The 12,237-nt window shown below is 40.2% G+C and overlaps 1 protein-coding gene across 3 annotated transcripts in view; it reads right to left on the bottom strand.

Annotated features, from left to right (window-relative positions):
• Nucleotides 1–329: 329 nt before the first annotated feature.
• PRKD3 (protein kinase D3) overlaps nucleotides 330–12,237 on the bottom strand; it is a 57,053-nt gene continuing 45,145 nt past the window's right edge. Inside the window, exons 13-20 of one of the 3 annotated variants that reach the window (XM_082215008.1) lie at nucleotides 10,064–10,136; nucleotides 8,408–8,514; nucleotides 7,832–7,993; nucleotides 6,396–6,494; nucleotides 5,710–5,977; nucleotides 4,055–4,140; nucleotides 2,924–3,021; nucleotides 330–852 (exon numbers count right to left, since the gene is read on the bottom strand). In XM_082215008.1, coding sequence (XP_082071134.1) covers nucleotides 834–852; nucleotides 2,924–3,021; nucleotides 4,055–4,140; nucleotides 5,710–5,977; nucleotides 6,396–6,494; nucleotides 7,832–7,993; nucleotides 8,408–8,514; nucleotides 10,064–10,136 — 912 coding nt within the window. In that variant the 3' untranslated portion in view covers nucleotides 330–833. Of the gene's footprint in view, nucleotides 3,022–4,054; nucleotides 4,141–5,709; nucleotides 5,978–6,395; nucleotides 6,495–7,831; nucleotides 7,994–8,407; nucleotides 8,515–10,063; nucleotides 10,137–12,237 lie in introns of all 3 variants that reach the window. The other 2 variants (XM_082215007.1, XM_082215006.1) reach the window with 2 other exon arrangements.

The raw sequence follows: 12,237 nt of genomic DNA on the forward strand, positions 1-12,237 counted from the left end.
TTAAATAATTATACAAGGTTCTTCTAAAGCTTGCTCCATCATAGTGTACTCCATTATTCAACACATTTTCCTCTACTTGTGGCATCTAATTGGAGATTGTATAGCATAGAAAATTCCATTATACTGAATGCTCACAGAGTATCCAGAACACACTAATAAATTTAAGGTCAAGAGGAAGAGATGGAGAGGTGGCCAAATCCTTTTGCTGTTAGAGGATTTGGAAAATAAACTGGCCTATGAACAGCTGTTAAAGGTCATGATCAAATGAAGCTATGTCCTAGAGATGGGGCCACACACTGTTGGAACTTACTTTGAAGTTTTTTGCTGCAGCTGCAACAGCTACAGCAGCATGCCTTGGCCAGAGCAAGTGTTGCCATGAAAATTTCACAGAATGCTTCAAATGCACATCTGTTTCTTGCTGACATTTATATACAGCTTATTTCAATTGTAGACCACATTTCCCTGAAAATGTTAACTTCATAACTAGATCCAGGTTAGTTCATTTGTTTGCCAGTCATCTAAATAGAACAGTTGGTTGAGATGAAATAAAAAATTAAGCAAGGTTTTTATTTTAATTTACTTTAGTGACATTTGCACTGGTTGTCCAGTAGCCTTTAATGTTCTCAGACTGCTTTAGGTTATCTTCATATAGCCTTGTTCTTGAACTGCTGCTTCCATCATTTCTCCGGATCAAAAAAATTGGTTTAACTTAAGGGAATGTATGCACTGGACCTTCCTTATTGTGATAAGATTTTTGAGATTCTTCTTCTGTGTTCCTCTCTTGCTCTTTACATAGTTGTAATTCACAGACATGCACAGGAATAACTTTTATGTCAAGTGTATAGCCTAGTCCTTTAATGACACAGAATGCAGGGCAAGTGAAAGGAGGGCATGAAATGCTGGGAGAAAGCAAAGTGAAAAGAAGTCAGCTGATGACAGTTGAAGAAGAGAAGATGCTGAAGACCGACCTGAGGAAGGAGATGAACAGGAAATCAGAAAGAAGAAAAGCAGATGCAAAACAGAACTGACAGGCTGCTATTCAGACAGCAATAATTAACACTATGATGGAACAAACAGTGGCCAGGAAGAGAATTCATATAATTGTGTTAACTTTTTTATCTACAAAGTACCACCCATTCATACGCATTAAATCTAGGAGTGCTTGCCAAATTGATTCTCATCTGTAATTGAGAACTGTATGGATTAAATGTAAGTGTTTTGTAAGCAGACCTGCTAGCAGGAAGGGAAAGGAAGAAAAGGGTGACAGGTTTTAGCCCTTCTCCAAGCCACTTCCCATCCTTTTCCTATCAGTAGATCTTTTAAGAAGAAGCCAACTGCATCAAGCGGAGTGCCTTGCAAGTAAATTTGTGTGGGACAGGAAGGAGGGAGGGAGGCAAACTCTCTTTCCACCCTTAATCTCTGAGTGATAAACCCAGCAAGTGGGAGGCAAAAGGCCACAACCCCCTGATCACCAGCAGCTAAGAGTGATTTTGCTAGACTACAGGGTTTAATGAAAGCAGAAGAAAAGCAAAGAGCAGAAAGCAAAGGGCAACGTGGAAACATAAATGACCGCATCTTCTTCCATGACACCAGAGATCCTAAGGATATATTACACTGTGGATTCTAGTTACTAGAATTAATTGGAAATGAAGTAAAATTTTATTCCTTTCAAGAAATTAAAAGATTCTTTGGGGCCAAACTGCAGCAGACAAGTCTCTTCCAGATCAAAATGAATGACAGCACAGAAGTATGCGCCCCACCACCACCACCACAAGGCTATCGTGATGCACCTACTACTTTAAACTTCCCACCACAAATCACGTTTCCACAGTGGAAGGCTAAACAACTGAAGATCTTAGTTGTGCATTGGATGCTAATTGGCTGGAGCCAAATATGTGATATGTGAGAGGGAACAATACACACAGCAGGAGCTTCAGTTTATTCTATCTGGTGCAACAATTCCCACTGCAGAAGAAACCAGTTGCTAGCACATGGAACTGTTGTGCTCAAAAAGCAACCAGTGGAGCACTTTTTTCTTTGCAGCAGTATTCAAATTACATCTCTGGATCCTGGTCTATGGATAAATTAAGGCCGAAAGCCCTCCATAAGCCTCAAGGTCACACTAACATCTGCCACACAATGATAATTCACCATAATGCTTTACTGTTCTCCTAATGTAAGTGTAAAGGCGAAAACACACCTTGTCTGTATTAAGTGGGATTGTAGAGTACCTTTAGTGCTCTGCACTTCCATACATCAAGAGGCTGTTCTAGTTAAGCAGAAGGACAGCAAATCTGCCTTAAAGTTATTGGCTCCCTTTACTTTTATTGCTTTTCCAACTCATACCTGCTAAATAAATATTCTACGAGTGTTTTGTATGGGGCTTAAAAATCAAGCATTGTTGTAGTTATTTGGTCATGGTATATATTTCAGGTTTCTCTACAGCTTCATAACAGATGTATCTAAATACCAGAAAATAGTATTCTATGGCTTAGTAGGTAGGAACTAGAAAACCATTAAAATTATTTTGTTATTGTGTAAACTACAAAAACCCTGGGAATTTCACATACTACATCAAGTCTCTGTGCACTTCATCGGCCAGTAACATCACTGCGATGTACCAGTAAGGCAATGTTAACACAAATATTTCATGGCTTTTAACCCAGTGCCGGATCACATTCATAGTCATAGTAACTAGAGATGTGGAGCCTTTCCCAAGTCATCTAGTCCATCCAAAAACTGATGGAAGATCCTTCACTGCTTTATAGACTGAAGAGCAAAGAGCAATACTTGCTCCATCAGAGTATCAGTAATGGTTTAAGTTAAGTGCCTTTCCCTGGATAACAATTATGGGTCTTCCTCCATATCATCTGGATTGGGGGCCATAATGAAATGTTTGGGGTATACAAGATTGTGCTCATACGCATGTTCTTCCCAGCGAGCATCATCACTTTCATGGGTAATATAACGCTCTCCGATGCGAGTTTCAAACTCCCGAAGATCAAGCCAAGTTTGATAATCCTAAAAAGAAAAGTTTAGATGAGTTGTTTCTGAACACAATGTTGATCTTAATAGCGCAGTGATTCATTTCTAAAAGCACAGTGTGTTACCCAACAATATTCAGCTCTGATGGTGGGCAAGTTCCTCACTCTTACCACAGCCTCTGCTTCAAACCAATGTAACACGTTGATTTCATGCCAGTTAATCACATTACTTTCTAACCCTTGCAAGACCCCAGTATGCCTATCTTCATGCCTGCCTAACAGCAAAGTAAGCCAAAACATCTTTCACTTTTAATGATACAAGTCCTGCCTGGGTCACAAAGAACAGGCAAGGGTCAAAATAATAGACCTCCACTCTAGTCATGCTTACCATCCTTACACTTAATTAGAGCCAAGCGTAGAGGGAGGTGGGTTTTTTTGCAAAAAACACACACACACAAACAGCTAATTATCAAGACGTGGAAATGGGATGCTCACAGGAGATCCTCTCCAAGTACCTTTCCCTCAAGACAGTTTAAGTTGGGTTTTTACTCTATCTGGATTCCAAAATGAAAAGAGCCCTTATGGTGGGTTCAGGAAAGCTTTTACAGAGGAAAATCAGTGGAAGGGTTTAACAACCATTCTTTCTGTTAGCTGATTCTTCCTTTCACTGTCTCCATCACCAAGTCATATACTTTAGCTCAGCAAAAGTGGGTTTCAGACATCTAGTTACATTCTAAGTCAGTAACTGATGGCTGGGTGTATGATACAACAACCAATGCTATAAAGCAATGAGTGTCAGAAACATCATTCTAAATCCCAAAACTATGACTCTTAACATCCATTATTTCAAATAACCTAGTGCATACTGCTAAACTGACAAATTAAACAAACTCTCAGCATGCCCAAAAAAGAGAGGAAGGAAAAATAGACAGGTCTACTCAAATTGAATCAAATAAACTTTCCAAGATTTCATTTATATAAGACCTGTCAACTACCTGAGTCAGATTATGATTCATGTAATTGAACTGGGTAACATATAACACAATAAAGCTGGTATGCATTAGCTATACCTGTAACCACGGGTGACTAAGTGATTTGTCAACACTGTAACGTTTTCTCATCTTCACTTGAAGCAAGTTGTTTATTAAATCGATAGCTGGAGGAGCAAGGAAGAGAAAAAAGTATTCAAAATAAGTATTTTGTCTTTCCTGTCACCCACAACAATAATTCTGAAGGAAAAAATAGTAATTAAGAGACAAAGGAAAGTTTGTGGGTTTGTGTAAACAGTACTACACCAACAGTTTGTGTCGTATGGGTGGAATTCATCTGAAGTCAACAATAAGACTTCTATTTGTTTTAGAGAATTTGAATTGTACCATAATGCTGAAAGATTACACACATCTAAATTGGGAGTAAGTACTTTTGAGGGACGTGGGTGGCACTGCGGGTAAATGCCTCAGTGCCTAGGACTTGCTGATCAGAAGGTCGGTGATTCGAATCCCCGCGGTGGGGTGCGCTCCCGTTGCTCGGTCCCAGCGCCTGCCAACCTAGCAGTTCGAAAGCACCCCCGGGTGCAAGTAGATAAATAGGGACCGCTTTCTAGCGGGAAGGTAAACAGTGTTTCCATGTGCTGCGCTGGCTTGCCAGATGCAGCTTGTCACGCTGGCCACATGACCTGGAAGTGTCTCCGGACAGCGCTGGCCCCCGGCCTCTTGAGTGAGATGGGCGCACAACCCTAGAGTCTGTCAAGACTGGCCCGTACGGGCAGGGGTACCTTTACCTTTACCTTTTTACTTTTGAACAGAGCAGCATTTACTTCTGAGTAACATGCATAGGATGCTAAGTTTGGATGCTTTCAGGACAAATTGATACCTACTATTGAAACAGTTTTTCAAAGTGTACGTTTGCTGCAAAAGGTATGCAACAGACCTAAATACCTACACACCAATGCTGAAAACTAAACATGACAAGCTTTAAGCACAAGTAAAGTTCTTTTTTCTGGGAAATGCCAATTACAGGCATGGGAGGAAGCAAGACAACTTTGGAAAGGGCTGTGTACCAAGAAGTGCATTGCTGAATAACACATTACACCAACTGAAAAACACCAATCTACAGGCATGTTTTCACATAGGGTTCCCAGAGTCCATTATGATAATTGGTGGCTCTTTTCCTTTCTACAGCAGACATTGGAAAAGCCCTAAATATAATGCCTGACAGGGCCAGAATTTTAACCTTACAACCCTCCAAACCAGGCCCTATAACATGAAGCAGAAGGCTTCCAACATAAAAGTTAAAGCCTTTTATCCATCTGTGCTGGAGACCCATCTGCAGTATAGTGGATAGCGTTCAACCAGGACCTGGAAGACCCAGATTCACATCTGTTTTCCAGCCTTGAATCTCATTGGGTGACCTTGCTATCTGTCAGTCTACAAACCCTGCAAGGTTGTTGCAGGGATAAAAAAACAGGGTAGAGGCAGGTGCCTATACACTATCTTGAGTTACTTGGAACGAAAGGTGGAATAAAAGTGCAATAAATGAATATTTTCTATTACAGTAAAACGTTTTGCAATAACTCCTGAATAACAGCACTTTGTTTCCTCCTAAATCTCTTATAATTCCCTCGTCCCATTCACACTAAATGCCATGCCTTGTAGTCTAAAATATAGAAACATGGAAAATATTATGAACCAAGATATTATATCCAAAACCTCTAGAGTATATTTACCTTCACTAGATATTTCCTTCCAGGGATTTGGTGGATACATAAATGCTGCATTTTGAATCTGGTCATTTATGTCTTCATCCTCATTAAATGGAAATGTACCACTAAGGCTCACGTAGATGATGACTCCCACTGACCACATATCCAGAGATCTATTGTAGCCCTTACTTCTAAGCACCTCTGGGGCGAGATAAGCTGGAGTTCCCACTACAGACCTCCGGAAAGACTTCTCACCAATAATACGTGCAAAACCAAAATCGCACAGCTTCACCTGTAAAACAAATATCCCTTGATTAAATTACCTTGAACTGAACATCGGTATCAAAAATTCATTAACTGTAATAGCCAACTCTTTAAAACAAAACAGACGGGGGTAGGGAGTTGTGCGCCAACATACAATTTTGCAAGAATTGCTCATTAGAAAAACGACACACTATACCTGAAGTGTCCAACCAGGCCACTTGGTAAATCGTATGGAATGGTTCTAACTTTCGGGCTTAGTAACAAATTCTCTCAGAGACCTACAAACACTGGTGTGCGGAGAATTGTTTTATGAGATGTATTCAAAGTACAAAAGATGGTGCTTTGTTCCCAAAAGGCATAAAATACAGAGTTAATGAACATTTTATCCTATATTTCCTCCTGCAGAATATACAACCATTTAAAAAAAATACTTCATTCTTTCCCACCTGAGGAAATGGCTCTGCTGATGCTAATAGTACATTTTCAGGTTTTAAATCACAGTGCACTATATTCTTGAAGTGTAAATTCCTCAAAGCAACAAGTATCTGAGAAAATAAAAGGAAAAAAGTATTTTCAAAATCAGAGAGAAAGAGATGCAACATATTATGTGTCCAAGAATTGCCTAAAAGACAGGTGAGATTACCTTCAGTTTAAGGATCACCAGGAGTCCTCCGCAGCCCCTCTTCTGAAAGATGTTAGGGCTAGGGAGGGGAAGAAAAGGCCCACCTTCACATGAGACTGAGGTTGGAGCCAAAGCTGTCAAATCGTTAGTGGGGAAGGGCCATAGTTCAGTGGCAGATCATCTGCCTTGCATACAGAAGGTCCCTGGTTCAATCCCCAACATTTCCAGGCATGACTAGTAAAGACTCTGCCTAAAACCCTACAGAGCCACTGCCAATCAATGTCCACAGTACTGAGCTAGATGGAGCAATGGTCTTGCTCCTGTATAAGGCAGCTTCTTAGGTTCCCAGTGCAAAGACCATTGCACTAGTGGAGGTCTATTTCTCAATGCTGCCCACAAACCAGTGCTAGCTCACCAGCCCAACCTGCTGCCCACTCACCCACCACTGAGCCTAGGAGGCAGTGCTTTGCTTGAGAAGCCAAGCGCAACTCCAATCCATGGTGGACTGACAAGTCTCCCACCTCCCTGCCATGGCAAACCATGGAAGCTGAACAGACATTTTCCTGGTCACATTACCCAGAGTGCCTGGTTCTGAAGAGGACCTTTGGTGCCAGGGCTGCTGCTACTTTAGGGTCAACAAATATTTTTTAAAAATAAATAAAAGGGAGCGGCTGGGGAAGAGAGCATTACTGGTACACAAAGAAGGGGGCAGGCAGCAGGAGATTCTAAAGGCAGGAGCTGAACCATGCCATGGAGTCGAAAGCAACAGGTTCACTTGTTGTGTAAGAGGCTGCACTACCAGACATGTTGTGAAACTACCTTTAATTTTTCCATCCTCTACAACTTTAGCATACACATACAGGCTATTCATTTTGAAATCTTCCCCCCCCCCAAGTGACATGTTAGCAGAGTAAGTTCAACACTAACTCTCTTTAATGTAGCACTATCTTGAATACAACCCTGAGTCACTGCTTGTTTTGTGCTTGTTTGTGAAAGGTGCTTCTTCGAGAGCAGAAATAAAAAGGAATCTCAATCTACCAAGATTCCTGCCTGGTACATATGCTAATAAATATTAGGGGATCCAGACCCAGATCCCTACTTAAGGTCACTTTGTATATAATACTTTTCCAAAATGTAATGAAAAAGTAGTTTCCTGTGGTTTGATTTAAATTGTTTTAACAGTCTCATTTTAAATCGTTGTAACCTGCCCTGAATGTGTGACAACAGAACTGTACAAGCCATTATTGAGAGCAGACTCACCTGAGTGACCATGAATTTGGTGATTCTTTCTGGAAGCCGGCTTTTCTCACTGGAAAGAATCATCTCCAGCATATCTCCATGAAGTTTTTCCATTACAACAAAAACCCTTTCTGGCGTTTCAAACATACATTCCAGGTTTACAATCCCAGGGTGGTGCAAATTCTAGGAGGCATATTTAATATTGTCGTGAAAAATGTACCACCATTATGTAATGAAAATCAGAAAATATCTGCCTAGGTCCTGGCTATGCTTTATTGTTTAGAAAGCACTCAAGCAATCCCTAGCAATATTTGTAGAGACAAAACACAAGCTATGGCTCTTTTTACAGTTTTCCTGTACAGCTCAGAAACTACTATAGCAGGAATATTAAAATATACAAAAGCAAGACTACGCAGAGATTGTAGCCAGCTATGTCAACAATGATCACACAGAAACGCTGTATGTTCACAATTCTGAAACATGCAGATTCAAGCCTCTGTACAATTCAAGCCTCTGATTGCTCACCTACTCACAGTATTTCACAATAATAAACTTATTCCTATGATGTAACAGAACAGATTCAAATAATCTTTGTACCTGCAAAATGGCCACTTCATTGCGCAGCTGACTTTCCTGTTTTGTGGGGAATCGCATTTTATCAATGACTTTAATTGCCACATCCCTTCCAGTCTTCCTATGTTTTCCTACATAAACACACACAGAGTACACACTTTAGTATCTCCAACCTAACAAGGTCAGAAACAAACTTTTTGCACAGAAGGTAGATATTTGTGATAAATGTATATTTAAATATTACACTGAAAAACAGAGAAGGAAATATATCTGTCATTTACAGATTTTCAGCCAATACCCACGAGAAGAGAGAGCTTGCCTCTTATCCCCACCTGACATTCACATGGTAGATTTCATGCTTGCATAGGGGCTGTGGCCACATGATCTGTACACCACAATATTAAGAATGTACAGTTTGCATGAATATGGCATCTGCATCTGTTGGACTTGAAGCATTCAGGTTCCTATGCAAATGTGAAGTCTTCATGATTATCACATGAGAAAAAGGATGGGAAGTAGTATAACCCTAATCGCAATCTCAGATGAAGCATGCAAAGTGCTGAAGCTTGCATCATATCAAAGTGCTTCCCCCTGCTTAAGGCAATTATTGCTCTGCTGTCTAGATCTCTGTGGTTAAGATCTAATCTCACCTTAAGACCAAAATCCCTGCATGTCCAAGGAGAGAATAACACTTTCATTTTAGTGGGGTGGGCTTCTTCTCAGTCCTTAATTTGCATGGGGATATTTTTGATACACCTTTACTAATATGGGCATTGAGCCTAATTCAACAAAATCATTGTTTAGCTCCGCTCTCAAAGTGCAGAAGTGAGAGGCAACAGAGTTTGATTGAAATAAATCAGAATTTCAAAACTTGCTCCTTCAGGGACTCTTCATGTATTACAAACATTATAGCTTTGAATGTGCAAAGAGACTTGCTTATATTCACAGTTTTAGCCACGCTCACTTATAAAATAAAATTACTACTTATCTTCCACAGATGAGGAATTTATGTTGAGTTAGTAAAATGGTCCAGAATTACCGAGTGAGTTAATAAAAGGATGAAGATCAGAATCCAGATTCTACCTACAGGACAACCCTAGCTTCTATCACATTGCACTTCAGCTGATATGGAACAAAACATACAAAAGCCTGGATACTCATAACATTAATGAGAAAAGCTGATCAGTTTATTTAAGATATGCACAAAATATACATAAGGGGCAGAAAGAATGCTAAAGAAATGCTACAAGGACACCACACTACTACTATTTTAGAGGCCTAGCTAGACCTCACCTGGAGTTCTTTATTCAGTACTGGTGATTCTGTAATTAGTCAGGGTACAATAACTGCTCTGGAAGATAGTTGCATGGAGCAAGCAGAAAGAGTACCTGCCTTAAAGATTTAAGTGTAAGTAAAAGGTACAAAAAATATAGGCTTATTATCACTAGATTAAAAAGAAAGGCAACCCAACAGTAACATTCCATAACTTCTGCAAGGTAACAGAAGAACCAAGTGAATGGGAATTAATGTTGTAAACCAGGCAAGCAATTGCATAAGAGACAGAAACTGTCTCTTGAACTGGAACTATTGAATTACTTTCTCCTAAACTGAGAGATCTAGCATGAAGCAAAGCCAAATATCACAAGTCTGAACTTGCAGTGATTGTTTAGTCAAACTTACCTCCATACACAACACCAAACTGACCAGAGCCAAGCACCTCATCAGCAAAGATCTGGTATACAGAACTAATATCCTAGGGGAAGAGAGGGTGCAGGCAGGGGAAGGTAAATATTATGTTCAATTACTTCAGTGACAGAGGCAGAAGCTTTAAGAGCTACACTTCATGGACACAAAAAGGGAAAGAAAGTCTTTGTTTATAACCCAATTAAAAATTACTCCAAAAAAGGGGAGTAAAAAAGGTCCATTCCCACCTGTTAAAACCTGTTCACGCTAGCATTGTTTACCATGTATAGTAACTTGTGTGATAGAGATGAGAACAGCATACAAAGATAACATTTACAAATTTATTTGTAATTTATTTGCAAATTTACAAACTGCAGTGCAATCTGTATTCCTTAAACTTGTCTCCAGCTGTGTAATGATAAAGCATACAAACCAGCCTTTCTGTCAGCATGAATGTGTGCTCATATACTAAGGGCAGTCTATATGAAAATCCCATCAGAACCATAGATCTTTATTTCTTTAGCATGGCTAGTCAAGAACATTTGCCACATTGTAGATGTAATCTGTATATGCAAAAGAGGAGCTGCAACCAATGATGGATTCCTGACAACTGTACTTGTAGTAAGCACATTGTCACACATATTTGTAATATGAGCAAGAGTAGGGCTGGGCCCCAGATTTGGCATCACTACCTCATTTATGTCACTGGCACAGGGTGAAACTCATTTAGCCACCACCAGACCTGCTCTAAGGTGATCCACAGGAAAACATTCCAGAATTTCTGGGCGCATTCCAGAGAGCATTCTGACCTCACACTAAGCAGTGCTTGACTAGAAGAACCTGTCTGCCTCACAAACAAAAGTCAACCTTGAGATGAGGGAGAAAGAAAACTGAGCACGAAAGTGGAAGCCATGCCCTTTTGATATGGGGACAGGACACCTACTAAAACTCTAGCCTAGCTAGAGACATTTCCCAAAGAGCTCTTAACAGGCACTGAACCAACATGTGTGAATGCCCAGAAACAAGAAACACAGGTTCTCTATCCTACAAACCTGGCAGGCATATCACTAATATAGTAAACAAAAGACTAGGGAAGCAGAGTACAAACCACACATCACCTAAACTACCAATAAAATAAAACATTTCAGTTAGGTAAAGGTAAAGTAAATGACCCCTGGACAGTTAACTCCAGTCAAAGGTGACTATGGGGCTGTGGTGCTCATCTCGCCTCAGGCTGAGGGAACCGGCATTTATCCACAGGCAGCTTTCTGGGTCATGTGGCCAGCATGACTAAACCGCTTCTGGAGCAACGGAACACCGTGATGGAAGCCAGAGCGCATGGAAATGCCATTTATCTTCCCGCCAGAGCGGTACCTGTTTATCTACTTGCACTGGCGTGCTTTCAAACTGCTAGGCTGGCAGGAGCTGGGACAGAGCAATGGGAGCTCACCCCATTGTGGGGATTCGAACCACCGACCTTCCAATCGGCAAGCCCAAGAGGCTCAGTGGTTTAGACTACAGCGCCACCCGTGTCCCAAAACATTTCAATTATCCTACCAATGTTCTACCAAAACTCCAAATCCTATACATATTCATTTAGATGTTCTGTCAAATTTATTGAGGCTTGCTTTCAAGTAACTGGGGAAAGGACTGCAGCATTTATTTTCGTAGACTATGGGGTTTCCTTTTCCCCCACATAACCTACTATAAGAAGGCATCGAAGTATGGTTTTAGATCAGAACATGGATGCACATTTCATGCTTGGGGAACAAAGTCATTCCTCCTTTTGGGAAATAACTACCAAAAAGGCAGCCCCCAACAATAGTATTTTTAAAATAATAATAATAATAATAATAATAATAATAAGCCTTAATTCTCATCCAACAACTGATAATGGCTTTACATTATAGGTTCAAAATTTGGCAGTAATCTTTATTGTATTTAGTTCAATTCCTGCATATCAAGTGGGGGAATGGATGAAACTTAAAAAGTATCATTTACAAGGCTTCTCTTTTTGCATTGCTTACTACTAAAAAGGTTAAGAAACTTTACCATATATAGATTTTTTTCAAACAAGTCATTGTTGCCTAATGGGAACAATGTGTTCTTCAGCTTTTCAGTTGTCTTTATCTCCAATTATTTTGATACAAAATAGCCATCGGGGGACAACT

Source organism: Podarcis vaucheri (assembly GCF_965113315.1).
Source record: "Podarcis vaucheri genome assembly, chromosome: 3".
NCBI lineage: Eukaryota > Metazoa > Chordata > Lepidosauria > Squamata > Lacertidae > Podarcis > Podarcis vaucheri.